Source organism: Pelophylax lessonae (assembly GCF_965119305.1).
Source record: "Pelophylax lessonae genome assembly, chromosome: 1".
NCBI classification, from domain to species: Eukaryota; Metazoa; Chordata; class Amphibia; order Anura; family Ranidae; genus Pelophylax; species Pelophylax lessonae.
Window position 1 is genome coordinate 89,782,586 of NC_138768.1, and position 11,762 is coordinate 89,794,347.

General features: G+C 42.5%; 1 protein-coding gene across 1 annotated transcript in view; it reads left to right on the forward strand.

Annotated features, from left to right (window-relative positions):
* Positions 1 to 8,832, forward strand: part of NNT (nicotinamide nucleotide transhydrogenase) — a 245,293-nt gene extending 236,461 nt beyond the window's left edge. Inside the window, exons 20-22 of the mRNA XM_082252359.1 lie at positions 5,533 to 5,651; positions 6,421 to 6,536; positions 8,289 to 8,832. Coding sequence (XP_082108485.1) covers positions 5,533 to 5,651; positions 6,421 to 6,536; positions 8,289 to 8,438 — 385 coding nt within the window. The 3' untranslated portion in view covers positions 8,439 to 8,832. The remainder of the gene's footprint in view (positions 1 to 5,532; positions 5,652 to 6,420; positions 6,537 to 8,288) is intronic.
* The last annotated feature ends 2,930 nt before the right edge of the window (positions 8,833 to 11,762 follow it).

The window sequence follows — 11,762 nt, forward strand, 5'->3', positions numbered from 1 at the left end:
TTTTGTAGACTATACAGATTTTCCTGATAGCTCCTTCTAAATAAATAAAGGGGTTGTAAAGTCAAAAGGTTTTTTATCTTAATGCATTAAGATAAAAAACCTGTGTGTAGCAGCCTACTGCTTACCTGAAACCCCTCTCAATCCAGTGATGTCCACCACTGTCTCAACTGTCCAGGACTCCCCCCCCCCCCCCCTCATTGGCTAAGAGACAGCAGCATCCCCATTGGCTCACACTGCTGTCAATCAAAGTCAATTAGCCAATAAGGAGAGAGGGTGAGGCCCAAACCACAGCTCCATGTCTGAATGGATACACAGAGCTGTGGGGGCACTCAAAGGGAGGGAGTGGCTAGGAGAGCTGAAGAGGGAACCGAGAAGAGGAGGATACAGGCTGCTCTGTGCAAAACCAACTGCATACAGCAGGTAAGTATCACAGGTTAGTTATTTTAAAAAAAAAAAGACTTTACAACTCTTAAAATCAAAGAGTAATCAGACACAATTTCATCCATTGTTTGTCCAGTTGCCTGTTATGTATTCCCAAAACTAAGGGAATTATTTCTCATTTTGAAATAGTGAGCAGGTTCTTGCAAATCATTCCTATATGCCCCTGGGCCAACTTTATATCTCAAATTGCTGGTTTATTACATTAGATACCACCCAGCGTTATGGAGCCTTTCATTCCAAGCTGCATTAAGCTGTTTTAGGTTGGCCTTTATCATTGTAGTGGAAACAATGGTTGCTATGTAGTAGGGCTTGGGAGTCAGAGAACCAGACAGATTATGGTGTGGTGATTGATGATGAGCATGTGACAGTGGGAAAGTTAGGCCATCTCCAGTTTGTGAACCATGTAAATCAGAGCCTTATTTGTTGAGCAGAAACTACATTAAAAGTGTCTCGGGTATGAGTGCCAGCAGTATGCTTTACTTTTTACAGGTAAAGTGTTTTTTTCTTTTGTTCATTGACAGACACAGCTTCAGAATCTTCTTGACCATTGGATTATGCTGCCCCCTACAGGAGTAGGACACTAGGCAGGAAAAAAACCTTACCACTCCTATGGGGCAGTCCCAGGGGATATACTCCCATTTCCTACCATAGGCACCCAGTTTTTTTCTGCCTAGTCAGGAGTAAGGGCCTAGTCCCTTGCTTGGGATCTCTGGTCCTAGCATTTTTTCTTTTTTAAACTTATTTTTTTTCCTCTTATTTTCTGTTCCCGTGAGAACTACAATCAACAGCCGGACTGGGCAATGCACTGGATATTCTAGATCCTTACGGTCGTCCCAGTCCAGCCAGCGAGCACTACCCGATCTCCGCTCTGCGCTAGGTTGGCTGCGGCATAGCCCCACTGGACGGGGGCTCACAGGCGAGTTAAACGCTTCCCAATGATGCTAAAACCTGCCCATGGCCTGAGTTGCAGCATGCCTCTGGCCTGCAGCACCCCCATTCTGATGGCGCGGTGTGGATTTTTTAGCAGCGTTTTTTTTCTTCTATTTTGCTAGTGTAGTCCCTGGGTTAACCATGGAGTCCCTGGAGCATGTTTCACCATCTGACCTTCTCAGAGGCTGCCGGGCCCTCAGAGGCCCAGTCAGTTTTGTCTGCTATGACGGAGGTCCTGGAGTCACTAGTGTCCAAGGCAGATATGGTCCTGAAAAACAAGATGGGCAAAAAGCACCCCCCGCCTTCACCCGCATCCTCTGTCTTCTCAGATTCTGAGGTTGATTTGGCCACCGCAGACGCAAGTCTCCCTACTAGGTCTGCGTCCACGCACCCTGAGTGTTCTGATAGTGAGGATGATTCCTCTTTCACTACGGTCGCGTTTGAAAAGGCGCTAGTGGATGCACTGATTGTAGCAGTGCGGGAAACTTTAAAACTGAGGGACGCAGCTGCTGCAGCGTCAGAAGAGCCGGTACGTTTCGGTACCCGCAGATCCTCTATGGCGACAAAGGTGTTCCCCTTTCCCGCCTATTTTGACAAAATTGCCACGAGTCAGTGGGTGCCCCTAAATGCACTGTAAGGGGTACTCTCAGGTTTCCCGGTGAATTAAGCCTTCTCCCGGAGGACTCTCCGTCTTTTAAAGACCCTTTTGACAAGAGAGCTGAATCTCTGGTCCGACATCTTTTTACCATGGCCGGTTATATCCTTAGACCGATGTTTACCATAACTTTGGTCTCCCAGACCTTAGCGGAATGGGCAAAGCTTTTGGAGGGGGAACCGATTTCCCCTAACCTCACGGAGCTGGCAGACCAGTTGGTCCAGAGGTTGCAGGTAATTTGTGATGCCTCTCTGGATGCGGTTCCTTTAGTTTGCAGGATATATGTAACAGCAGTGACCCTGAGGCACATGATCTGGCTCAAACACTTGTCTGCGGACTAGGCTTCGTAGAAGTTCCTATCTGATCTCCCATTTGTAGGAGATCGCTTTTTCAGAGCTTCCATGGATAAGATTATTAAGGGTCTTACAGGGCGGGAAGAGCACTCTTCTCCCGCAGGCTACCAGGAGCAAGGAGTCTCATCGCAAACGTGGGCCTTTCTTCTCGGCTCACAAGCGGCCCTTTCCTTCCTCGGTATCTCAGGACAAGGTACCAAAATCTGTTCGAACCCCTTCAGGAGGTTCTAAGAGGCCCTGGTCTGGTAAGCCGAGAGCGGGTCCCTTCAGACCCGCAGATAAGCCCTCTTCTACCTGAAGCGGCGCTCTCACTCGCATCTGGGGTGGGGGATGTCTTCTCTTTTTTCCAGTCCTGTGGGCCTTCTTGGTTCAAGGCAGGTGGGTCCACGAGCTAATTCAGTCCGGTTACAAGATCCAGTTTCCGTCTTTGCCTCCAGCAAGGTTTTTCCCTTGCAACCTGTGTTTGTCCCCAGATCGCCAGTAAGGTCTTGGAGCGGTGCAAGATTTGCTTCTACAGGGGGTCATTGTACCGGTTCCTGAATCGGAATGTTTTCAGGGGTTTTATTCAAACCTGTTTACTGTTCCCAGGAAGGAGGGAAGAGTTCATCAAACCCTGGACCTCAAGGCCTTGAACCGCTTTGTGTGGGTACAAAAAATTCCAGATGGAGTCCATTCGCACGGTAGTGGCATCCCTTCATCAAGGGGATCTTCTGGCTTCCATAGATATCAAGGACGCTTACCGTCATATCCCAATATATGTCAGACATCAGCATTTTCTTACTTTTGCCGTGGGCGAGGAGCATTATCAATTTGTGGCGTTACCCTTTCGTCTCGCCTCAGCTCCTCGGATGTTCAAAGGTTTTGACCCCGGTGTTAGCCTTGTTACGGAAGTAGGCTATTGCTGTACCGGGGTACCTGGACGATTTCCTTCTGCGAGCAGAGTCTCCGAATGCCTTCAGAGCCAATCTGGATACTACGATACAAACTTACAAGAGTTTGGATAAAACCTCAATTTCCAAAAACCTGCTCTGGTTCTGTCCACCAAGCTGGACTATCTGGGCTTGACCCTGGACTCGGGCCCCGGCCCAGGTGTTTGTTTCAGGGGGAAAACTCCAGAAGTTAGAGGATCCGGTTCGGCTCCTGTTGTCCAACAGGCAGTCTTCTCTCAGGACTTGTATGCAAGTGCTGTGTCTCATGGTCTCCACTTTTGAGGCGGTTCCATTTGCACAGTTTCATACCAGGCCTCTGCAAAGGGAGATTCTTGTCAAATGGAACAAGAATCCACAGTTTTTAGACAATGTGATCCTGTTGGGCTGGGGTACAAGAGGGTCCCTGATATGATGGCTTCGCTCTCCAGCTCTTCGACAAGGAAAATCTTTTCTTCCCTTGTACTGGACAGTGGTCACCATGGATGCCAGCCTGACCAGGTGGGGAGGCGTCTTAGGCACGGATGGTGCTCAGGGGGTTTGTACTCTGGAGGAGTCCAGACTGCCGATCAGTACCCTGAAAAATCTGGCTTTATCTGACCCATTGGACGGATAGTCTGCAGGGGCGCCCGATCAGGATTCAATTGGCCAATGCCACGGTCGTGGTGTATGTCAATCACCAAGGGGGCATAAAAAGTGTCCTAGCGGTCTGGGAAGTTGCCAGCATTCTAAGGTGGACGGAACGCTTTGTTCCAGCCCTCTCTGCTGTGGACATTCCAGGGGTGGAAAATTGGCAGGAGGACTACCTCAGTCGGCAGGCGTTTGGACCAGGGAGAATGGTCACTTCACCCGGTGTTTCATCAACTGTCCTCCGGTGGGGATCTCCCGAAGTGGGCCTGTTGTCCTCTCGTCTCAACAGGAAGATACAGAGGTTCATAGCAAGGTCTCGGGATCCTCTGGCCGACGCCACAGGCGCTCTGTTGGCCCCTTGGGACCAGTATCATCTGATATATGCCTTTCCCCCTCTAAAACTTTTGCCGAGACTTCTGTGAAGAATCGAGTTAGAAGGGATTCTGGTTATCCTAGTGGCCCTTGACTTATCTCGCCGGTCTTGGTACTCAGAGCTGGTCGCCGGAGTCCCTTGGAGACTCCCTCTCAGAGAAGATCTTCTGGCTCAAGGGCCGATCTTCCATCCGGCTTTACAGTTGCTGCTTTAACGGCGAGGCTATTGAAAGCCTGGTGCTAAAGGATAGAGGGGTGTTGGAATCAGTGATTCCCACACTGTTGAAAGTTAGAAAATCTACTTCTAGGAAGATGTATCATTGGGTCTGGAGGGCGTACGTTGTGTGGTGTGAGGCTCAGAGGGTCTCCACGTATTCCTTTTCGGTGTCTAGAATCTTGGAGTTCCTCCAAAAAGTTGTAAATAAGCGGTTGGCCTTGGGAACCATCAAGGGCAAAGTTTTTTTTTTCTATACTTCCCTGCTGTGTGAAATGGTCTTGCACAGAACAGCTTTGATCCTCCTCTTATACGGTCCCCCATAGGCACTCCTGGGCTCGATCCCGAGTTGGGCTGCCTGTGTACATAGACACAGACAGTGCGACTTGAGCCAGCTACCTCGTCACTGTATTTCAATGACAGCAGCAGGTTTAGGCAAGTATAAGGGGGGCTGGAGAGGGAGTGGCATTAGGGTAGAAAAACAATCTGCCTTTTAAACTATTTAAAGTATTCCTTCAGTTAAGCTAGTCTCAATTCCCTCCTCCTTTGTAGATGCACGTGACTGAGATAGGGACAGCTTGGTTTCCCTTCAAAGTGATATTTTCAAATGCAGATTGGTGGTCGAGTCTGTAAAATAGAACATGATACACACAAGCTGCTATAGTAGGGAACAAACAGGCTGGGGGCTTGAAGAACGCAAGTATGCTTTAAACATGACATTTTCAATGTGCATTTTAAACCTTGATTACCAGAAGAACCTAATAACACCCTCTTCCCATTTCTCTTTCTTCACAGTTTTTTTTTTATTTCAGCATAACCAAAAAATAAATAAGGTTGTTGGTAGCTAGGTATGGTCCAGTCAGTACATTCTTACTTTACTTTAAGGTCCAGTCAGTACATTCTATACTGTGATAGGACCAGAATTCTTGATTATATTCTTTGGATGAGATTTATACAAAGTTAATAAATGGAGTAGGGCAAAGCACTTAGTTTTTATTTGGTGTTTTGCAGGTTTGGTATCCACCCCGTGGCAGGCCGTATGCCTGGTCAGCTGAACGTACTTCTGGCTGAAGCTGGTGTTCCATATGATATTGTGCTGGAGATGGATGAGATCAATGAAGACTTCCCTGGTAAGAAGCATACTCTACATTTCCCTTATGTGCATTTGGTTGCAGGAACAGTGATACCAGAATCTTTATGATATTTTAAGTCACTGTAAGGTTTAAAGTCCAAATAAAGTTTCCAAAAATACTCTGCGCCAACATTGAACCGTGAGAAGGAACTGTAAATGTAAGTTTTACTTTTGTGGGTAGAATAGATATCAGTTCCAACATCTCTCCTCCTGGCAGCACACTGCAAGGAGCACTACTGCTCTGTGTGCGATTTGACATAAGTCACAGCTAGAGTTAGCCAATCAGTTAGGAGCATGAGCTTTGCTGGTTGGAGTCGTCTAGCTGGAACTTATTGGAAGCGTTTTAACAGGACTAGAGTTTTTTTGAAGCGAAGAAGCATCGTATCCTCATCTTAAGGGATTGGTGATTATTGAAACAATGAACAAAATATGGCTTGTTTAGAATTGTGTTTTTTTTTTTTTTTTTTTTTTTATAATATTCAGTGCACCTTTTGCAATATGTATATCTTTGCACCGCTTACTTCTAGACAAATATCCCCTCCTAAGGTCCTGAAAGCAAACACATACACAAAACATAGTGATTATGTTTTTAATTGTTAGAGGTAACTGGAGCACCCAACCCAAACACAGATAAAATAATACTCAAATCAGTTAGCAACTCTGGTGGGAATTGAACCCTTAATACCGGAGCTGAAAGGCAATAAATAATGTTTATAACTTTTTATTATTTTTTGAAAAATGACAAGGTCTTCTGATTTTCTTTCTAGAAACTGATCTTGTTCTTGTAATTGGTGCCAATGACACTGTTAACTCCGCTGCTCAGGAAGACCCCAATTCCATCATTGCTGGTATGCCTGTTCTGGAAGTGTGGAAGTCTAAGCAGGTATGGAACGAATTTCAAGAGGTTTCCCTAAACAAATCAAAAAAGATGAAATTTTCAAAATTGCACTGCACTACTTGTATACCAAAAAAGAATAATAATTTATATACTAAAACTGTAAGCTGTCACCGTTTAAACAAAACACACAAAGTATCTACGTAGAAATCAGGCAGCAAAATATTTACTACATATAGTAGTACAATTGTGTATCCAAACAGTCTCAACCCCCAAGTGCCCTAAAGTGCTATTCTTTTACGAAGTACCTCCTTAATAAATCACCATCCAGTGCACAAAGCACTTCCGAGATTCTTAGTGTATTCCACCCTTAGCAATTTAACAGGAACTCATCCTAAGCTGTTGTTCCCTTACTTGAAAGAAGGTTAAATCGTACTCTGTATTCTCTTGTGTATAAAACCACATCCAAATATTAATAGTCTATGGTAGAAATCGTATATTAATAGTTTAAAAGTTTGAAAAAGGCTTTTAGCAATAGCTGTTTTTTTTTCCTTTAAAACAATTTTTTAATTATTATTTTACAGGATTTATATAGTGCCAACAGTTTGTGAAGCGCTTTACAATGTGAGGGCAGACAGTACAGTTACAATACAATTCAATACAGGAGGAATCAGTGGGCCTTGCGTTCCAGCAGCATACTGGGACTTCCCGACTGCTACCGGAACAACATCAAGTCAGGTTGAGCTCTGCTCAGCCATTCACAGGAAGGTTTGTATTTCTATCAGTGAACACCGTTCCTCTGATTGGCTGAGATGTAGAAACAGACAGAAGATATCATAATCTCTACACCAGTCAATCAGTGGACGCCTTGTGTTCATTGATAAAATATAAGGCTTCCTGTGAATGGCTCGCAGCATTTATCCCAGCTTGATTATGTTCCGTTAGTGGATGGGAAGTTTCTGTATCGCTGTTGGGACACAGCACTCTATGTAGCCAATGCTACATACAGTTTATACTGTGCAGGTGGTGGCTGTAGCAATTAGGGAAACGTTTGTTTAGGCCAACCTGGCCCAAATGAACTATTTTTACAGTAAAAGTAAACATGAAGTTTGACATAGAAAAGAAAAGGAAGGGATAAAACATATATCTCTTCCAAGAAAAGCAGGACTTCATAGGAATTGGTGTTGCCGCTGAGATGAGCACATACACGTGTATATATTTAAAAAAATAAAATTACATATAGACATGATTAAAAAGGTCTACAATTTAGACCTAAAAATGTGTACAAATTCATAGTCCAACGGCCTCAACTGTTCTACATTTACAGTACTTTTGTGAATACATAAGCGTCCGAAAACATGAATTTTGGTTTTAAAGTTGCACTCCCTACCTCCACAGTCTGCCACCAGCTTAGCCAAGGAATACACGGTGCTTCTGGTTAGGTGGGAACATGCAACTCTTTCTGAATCTAGAATCTTGGGCACTGTGTCGATAGGGGCTGTAGAGTAGTGCAGAGAAGGTAGGTATATACAGCTTACAGTGCCTCTAGTAAATGGATTCAGTTACTTTGTCTGGTATGGGCTGAGTACAGGATGACTTTAAGCAAAGTACGATAGTTACTATTTTAGCCATATTCCCTTGTGACCATGTCTTAATATTTAGGAAAAAAGAAAAGCAAAAGTATGTGCTATTTATTTTTGGAAAATATTCAAGGCACTGATATCCTCCCACCTGTAGTTATACTGCTCAGCATTTAGTGAAGAATTTGTTTGATCTTTTTTTTTTTCGTTTAACGTATAGGTTATTGTGATGAAGAGGTCTTTGGGTGTCGGTTATGCTGCTGTTGACAATCCCATCTTCTACAAGCCCAACACCTCTATGCTTTTGGGAGACGCCAAGAAGACCTGTGACGCGCTGCAGTCCAAAGTGCGCGAGTCCTTCCAGTCATAGAAGCTCCTTGTGATCTCTTTTTTATAAGATCTACCAGCCAGTGTTGAACAATTTTGAAGGCAGCCATTTTTTTATTCGGATAGAACTTAATAACTTTAGTTCAAAACTGGTATATTCCCTGGCTGACACATAATACGGGATATGGCATTATCAGTCCATGATGCCAGTTTGCATGAGCCAAGATTGTACATGAAAGCAATTATTGTTTTATATATTTCTAATTCATTGTAGCATATGGCATTTTCTTAACTACAATCTGTGTGTCCTGCCAGAGCTAATACAATGCATTGTGAAATTTAGAGATCAGTCTATTTTATTACCTCTTCCTGTCCTGATGGATTTTGCCATGTGACAAACTGAAATGGTTCTACCAATAAAGTGTTCAGTGACACAAGATGGTTTTGAGCGTGGTCAAACATTAGATGTATTATTATGTGACACACAACATGCAATAATTTTTGCTCCAATTTTTTAACTACTCTTTAAATATAAAGAAGTTCATGTTTGGTGTTATTTACAACACTGAACCCGGATCGTTTATTATGTGTGCTCAGTGTATAAGCTTTCATGCAGCTTCCCAGTTTATAGCCATAAAAATGTCTATTTGACATAGAGTAGCAGTTGAAGCTGAACATTACAACGCTACCAAAAAAAAATGACTGTTATCTAAACTGGTCCTTTAAATTTTCACAATACCTGAAGCATTCTGTAGGCTAGCAGATATCAAAATAGATTTGATTTTTAGGGTAGCCAATACCCTAGCCAATCATTACGACACTTGTAGAACTAGAGCAATCCATAGCCAGTCAAGGCAGAGTATCAGAATTGCAACAGAACTAGAGCTACCAATAGCCATTCATATCAGAGCAATAGAATTCCGAGAGAATGGGAGTAACATATAGCCAAGCAGAACAATGGAATTCCAATAGCATTCAAACAATCTATAGCTATTCAGAACTAAGTCTTAGAATATCAACAGAATTAGAGTAGCGTATAGCCAATCAAACTAAGGCATTCCAATTCTAACACTATAAGAGCAACTCATAACTAGTCAGTGCACAGAATTGGAGCAGCCTATAGCCAGTCAGAGCAGAACGTTAGAATTCAAACTGACTTATAGCAATTTATAGCCAAACAGAGTATTGGAATTCCGAGAAAATTGGAACAACCTATAATGAAACCAAAAAGGCTGATCCAGGTGAGTGAATCTCTAGTTAGTCTACAATTCTGTATATCATAAGGAAATAATTCCTGATGGCTGCACTTAAAAAAATCTTTTTATTGAAGCGTTATGACAAGTGGTTGACAGATGGAGCAGGGGACAAAGAGGTAGACGCGTTTCGCACGTATGTTAGCGCTTAGTCATTATAGGTAATGACTAAGCGTTAACATTTGCACGAAACGTGTCTGTCTCTGTCCCCTGCTCCATCTGTCAACCACTTGTCATATAAAGCTTCAATAAAAAGATTTTTTGAAGTGCAGCCGCCCGGAATGATGGAACAACCTTCTGGAACAACTTATAGATGGTCATGACAGAGAATTAGAATTCCCAATAAATCAAAGTATTTTGTAGCCAAGCATATCATAAGAAATTGGACATGGCTAGACTATTTTGTTTTCAGCCTAAGCTTTAGGGTTCATGCACACAGGTAAAAGCTTGCATGCTTGCTTATTGCCCAGTGCTCCGCCATGTTTTTGTGTTTACATAAATGCCCCAACCAAATATATCAGAATAATTGGTTTTTAAGTTTTTTGGCCCAGGTCAGTGCTGAAAGGCTTCTGAGAGAGCAGAGATATATATTGCCTACAGTTTGTTGCATGAAAGCGATTGGGACCTGCAGTGAATGCCCCACCACCTGCCTTAGCATTCGGTGACAGAGTTCGCATTAGGTGACTGAGGTAGCTTGTACACATACATGTATTCACTCAGGAGCCTGAGCTTATTAGTAGGTCTACTGGACAAGGAAAGGTGCTTAACCAACTATAGCACAGCATTAAAATGCACATCCTTCTTGATTAACCCATAGCCATTGGAAGCACTAAACTTAACAGTCCCTGCAAGCATTTGGAGCAATAATATTTTGTTGAGCATTTTACCAAGTCACCAAAACAAATATCTGCATAATCCTAAATGTAAATCTATGGATTGGGTTAGTTTTATGTAAATAATCTTATTTTGTTTAAATGTAAAAAAGAAAATGCATATTTACTTTAGAATTTTAATTTGCTTTCCTGCCAGACATGCACATCATGCTAAGTCAGGGCTGTAGGTCACCTTTCTTGTCATTGAGTTTTGAGTATTCGTTCAGCAACGGTACCTAGAGCTCTGTCTAACCTGCAGGTAGCCTCTAGCAGTAGAAACTGCAATTCTTTGTATGAAGAATAATAATTAAATTGCTGGAATAGAAATAAATTAAAATATGAATGTAATTTATTAGGAGTTCAAAATGTCTATTGTGGAAGATATTCTGCAGTTTACCTTTGAATTTGTAATTGATCATATTCCACTTTAGTTCCAAGTGTATATCTGGTTAAGTAGCATTTTACAAATGGGGAAATGAGTTACAAAGAGTTAATTTTAATTAACAATTTATGAAGTTAATCATTTTTGCAGTATATCAAATTTTGTGGCATGAAGGCTTATTATAGGTGTGTATATAGCATGTATCTGTTGGGCCATGTGATATACATGGAGATCACCATTGCTGATCTTTGTCATGTTAATTCTCGGTCTACAGTACTTTGAGTTACTGACCCAGAACCAGTGTACAGATAAAGACTTCTTACTTGATAGCATGCTTGTTTTCAGCTAAAACAATCACATGTGTCAGAATAACAGCCAAGCAACTATCTTTTTAGGTCAGCCACTATGTTACTCTGACTGGTCTACTTTAAAGGGAGCAGGCTGAAACAGCATAGCCTGCTGCTTGTAATATAATGTGTGTAGCAATATAAAACTGAGTAGGATTTATATGTGGAATATTCAGACATACTATAGATGAGTTCTGTCTTGTCTGCATTAATCTGGGTGCCAGTCTTCTTGTTTCATTGGTTTAAGGCTAATGCATTCAAAAACACATTTTGTTATATTCTATGACAGGGGTCCTTAAATAAAATTCATGGGGGTCCGGTCGGAAAAATTTTCTTCTAGCGGAGGTCCGAGTTTCATATTGGTGCTATAACTCCACATGATATCCTCCACATTGCAGCGTCTCATGCATGTCACAGTGCCCACACACACACACCCCTTTAGGGCCCACACATAGATCACGCTTTGTGTTTTTTATTTTCAACTTTATTGAAATGTCAAAATTAGATTTAATT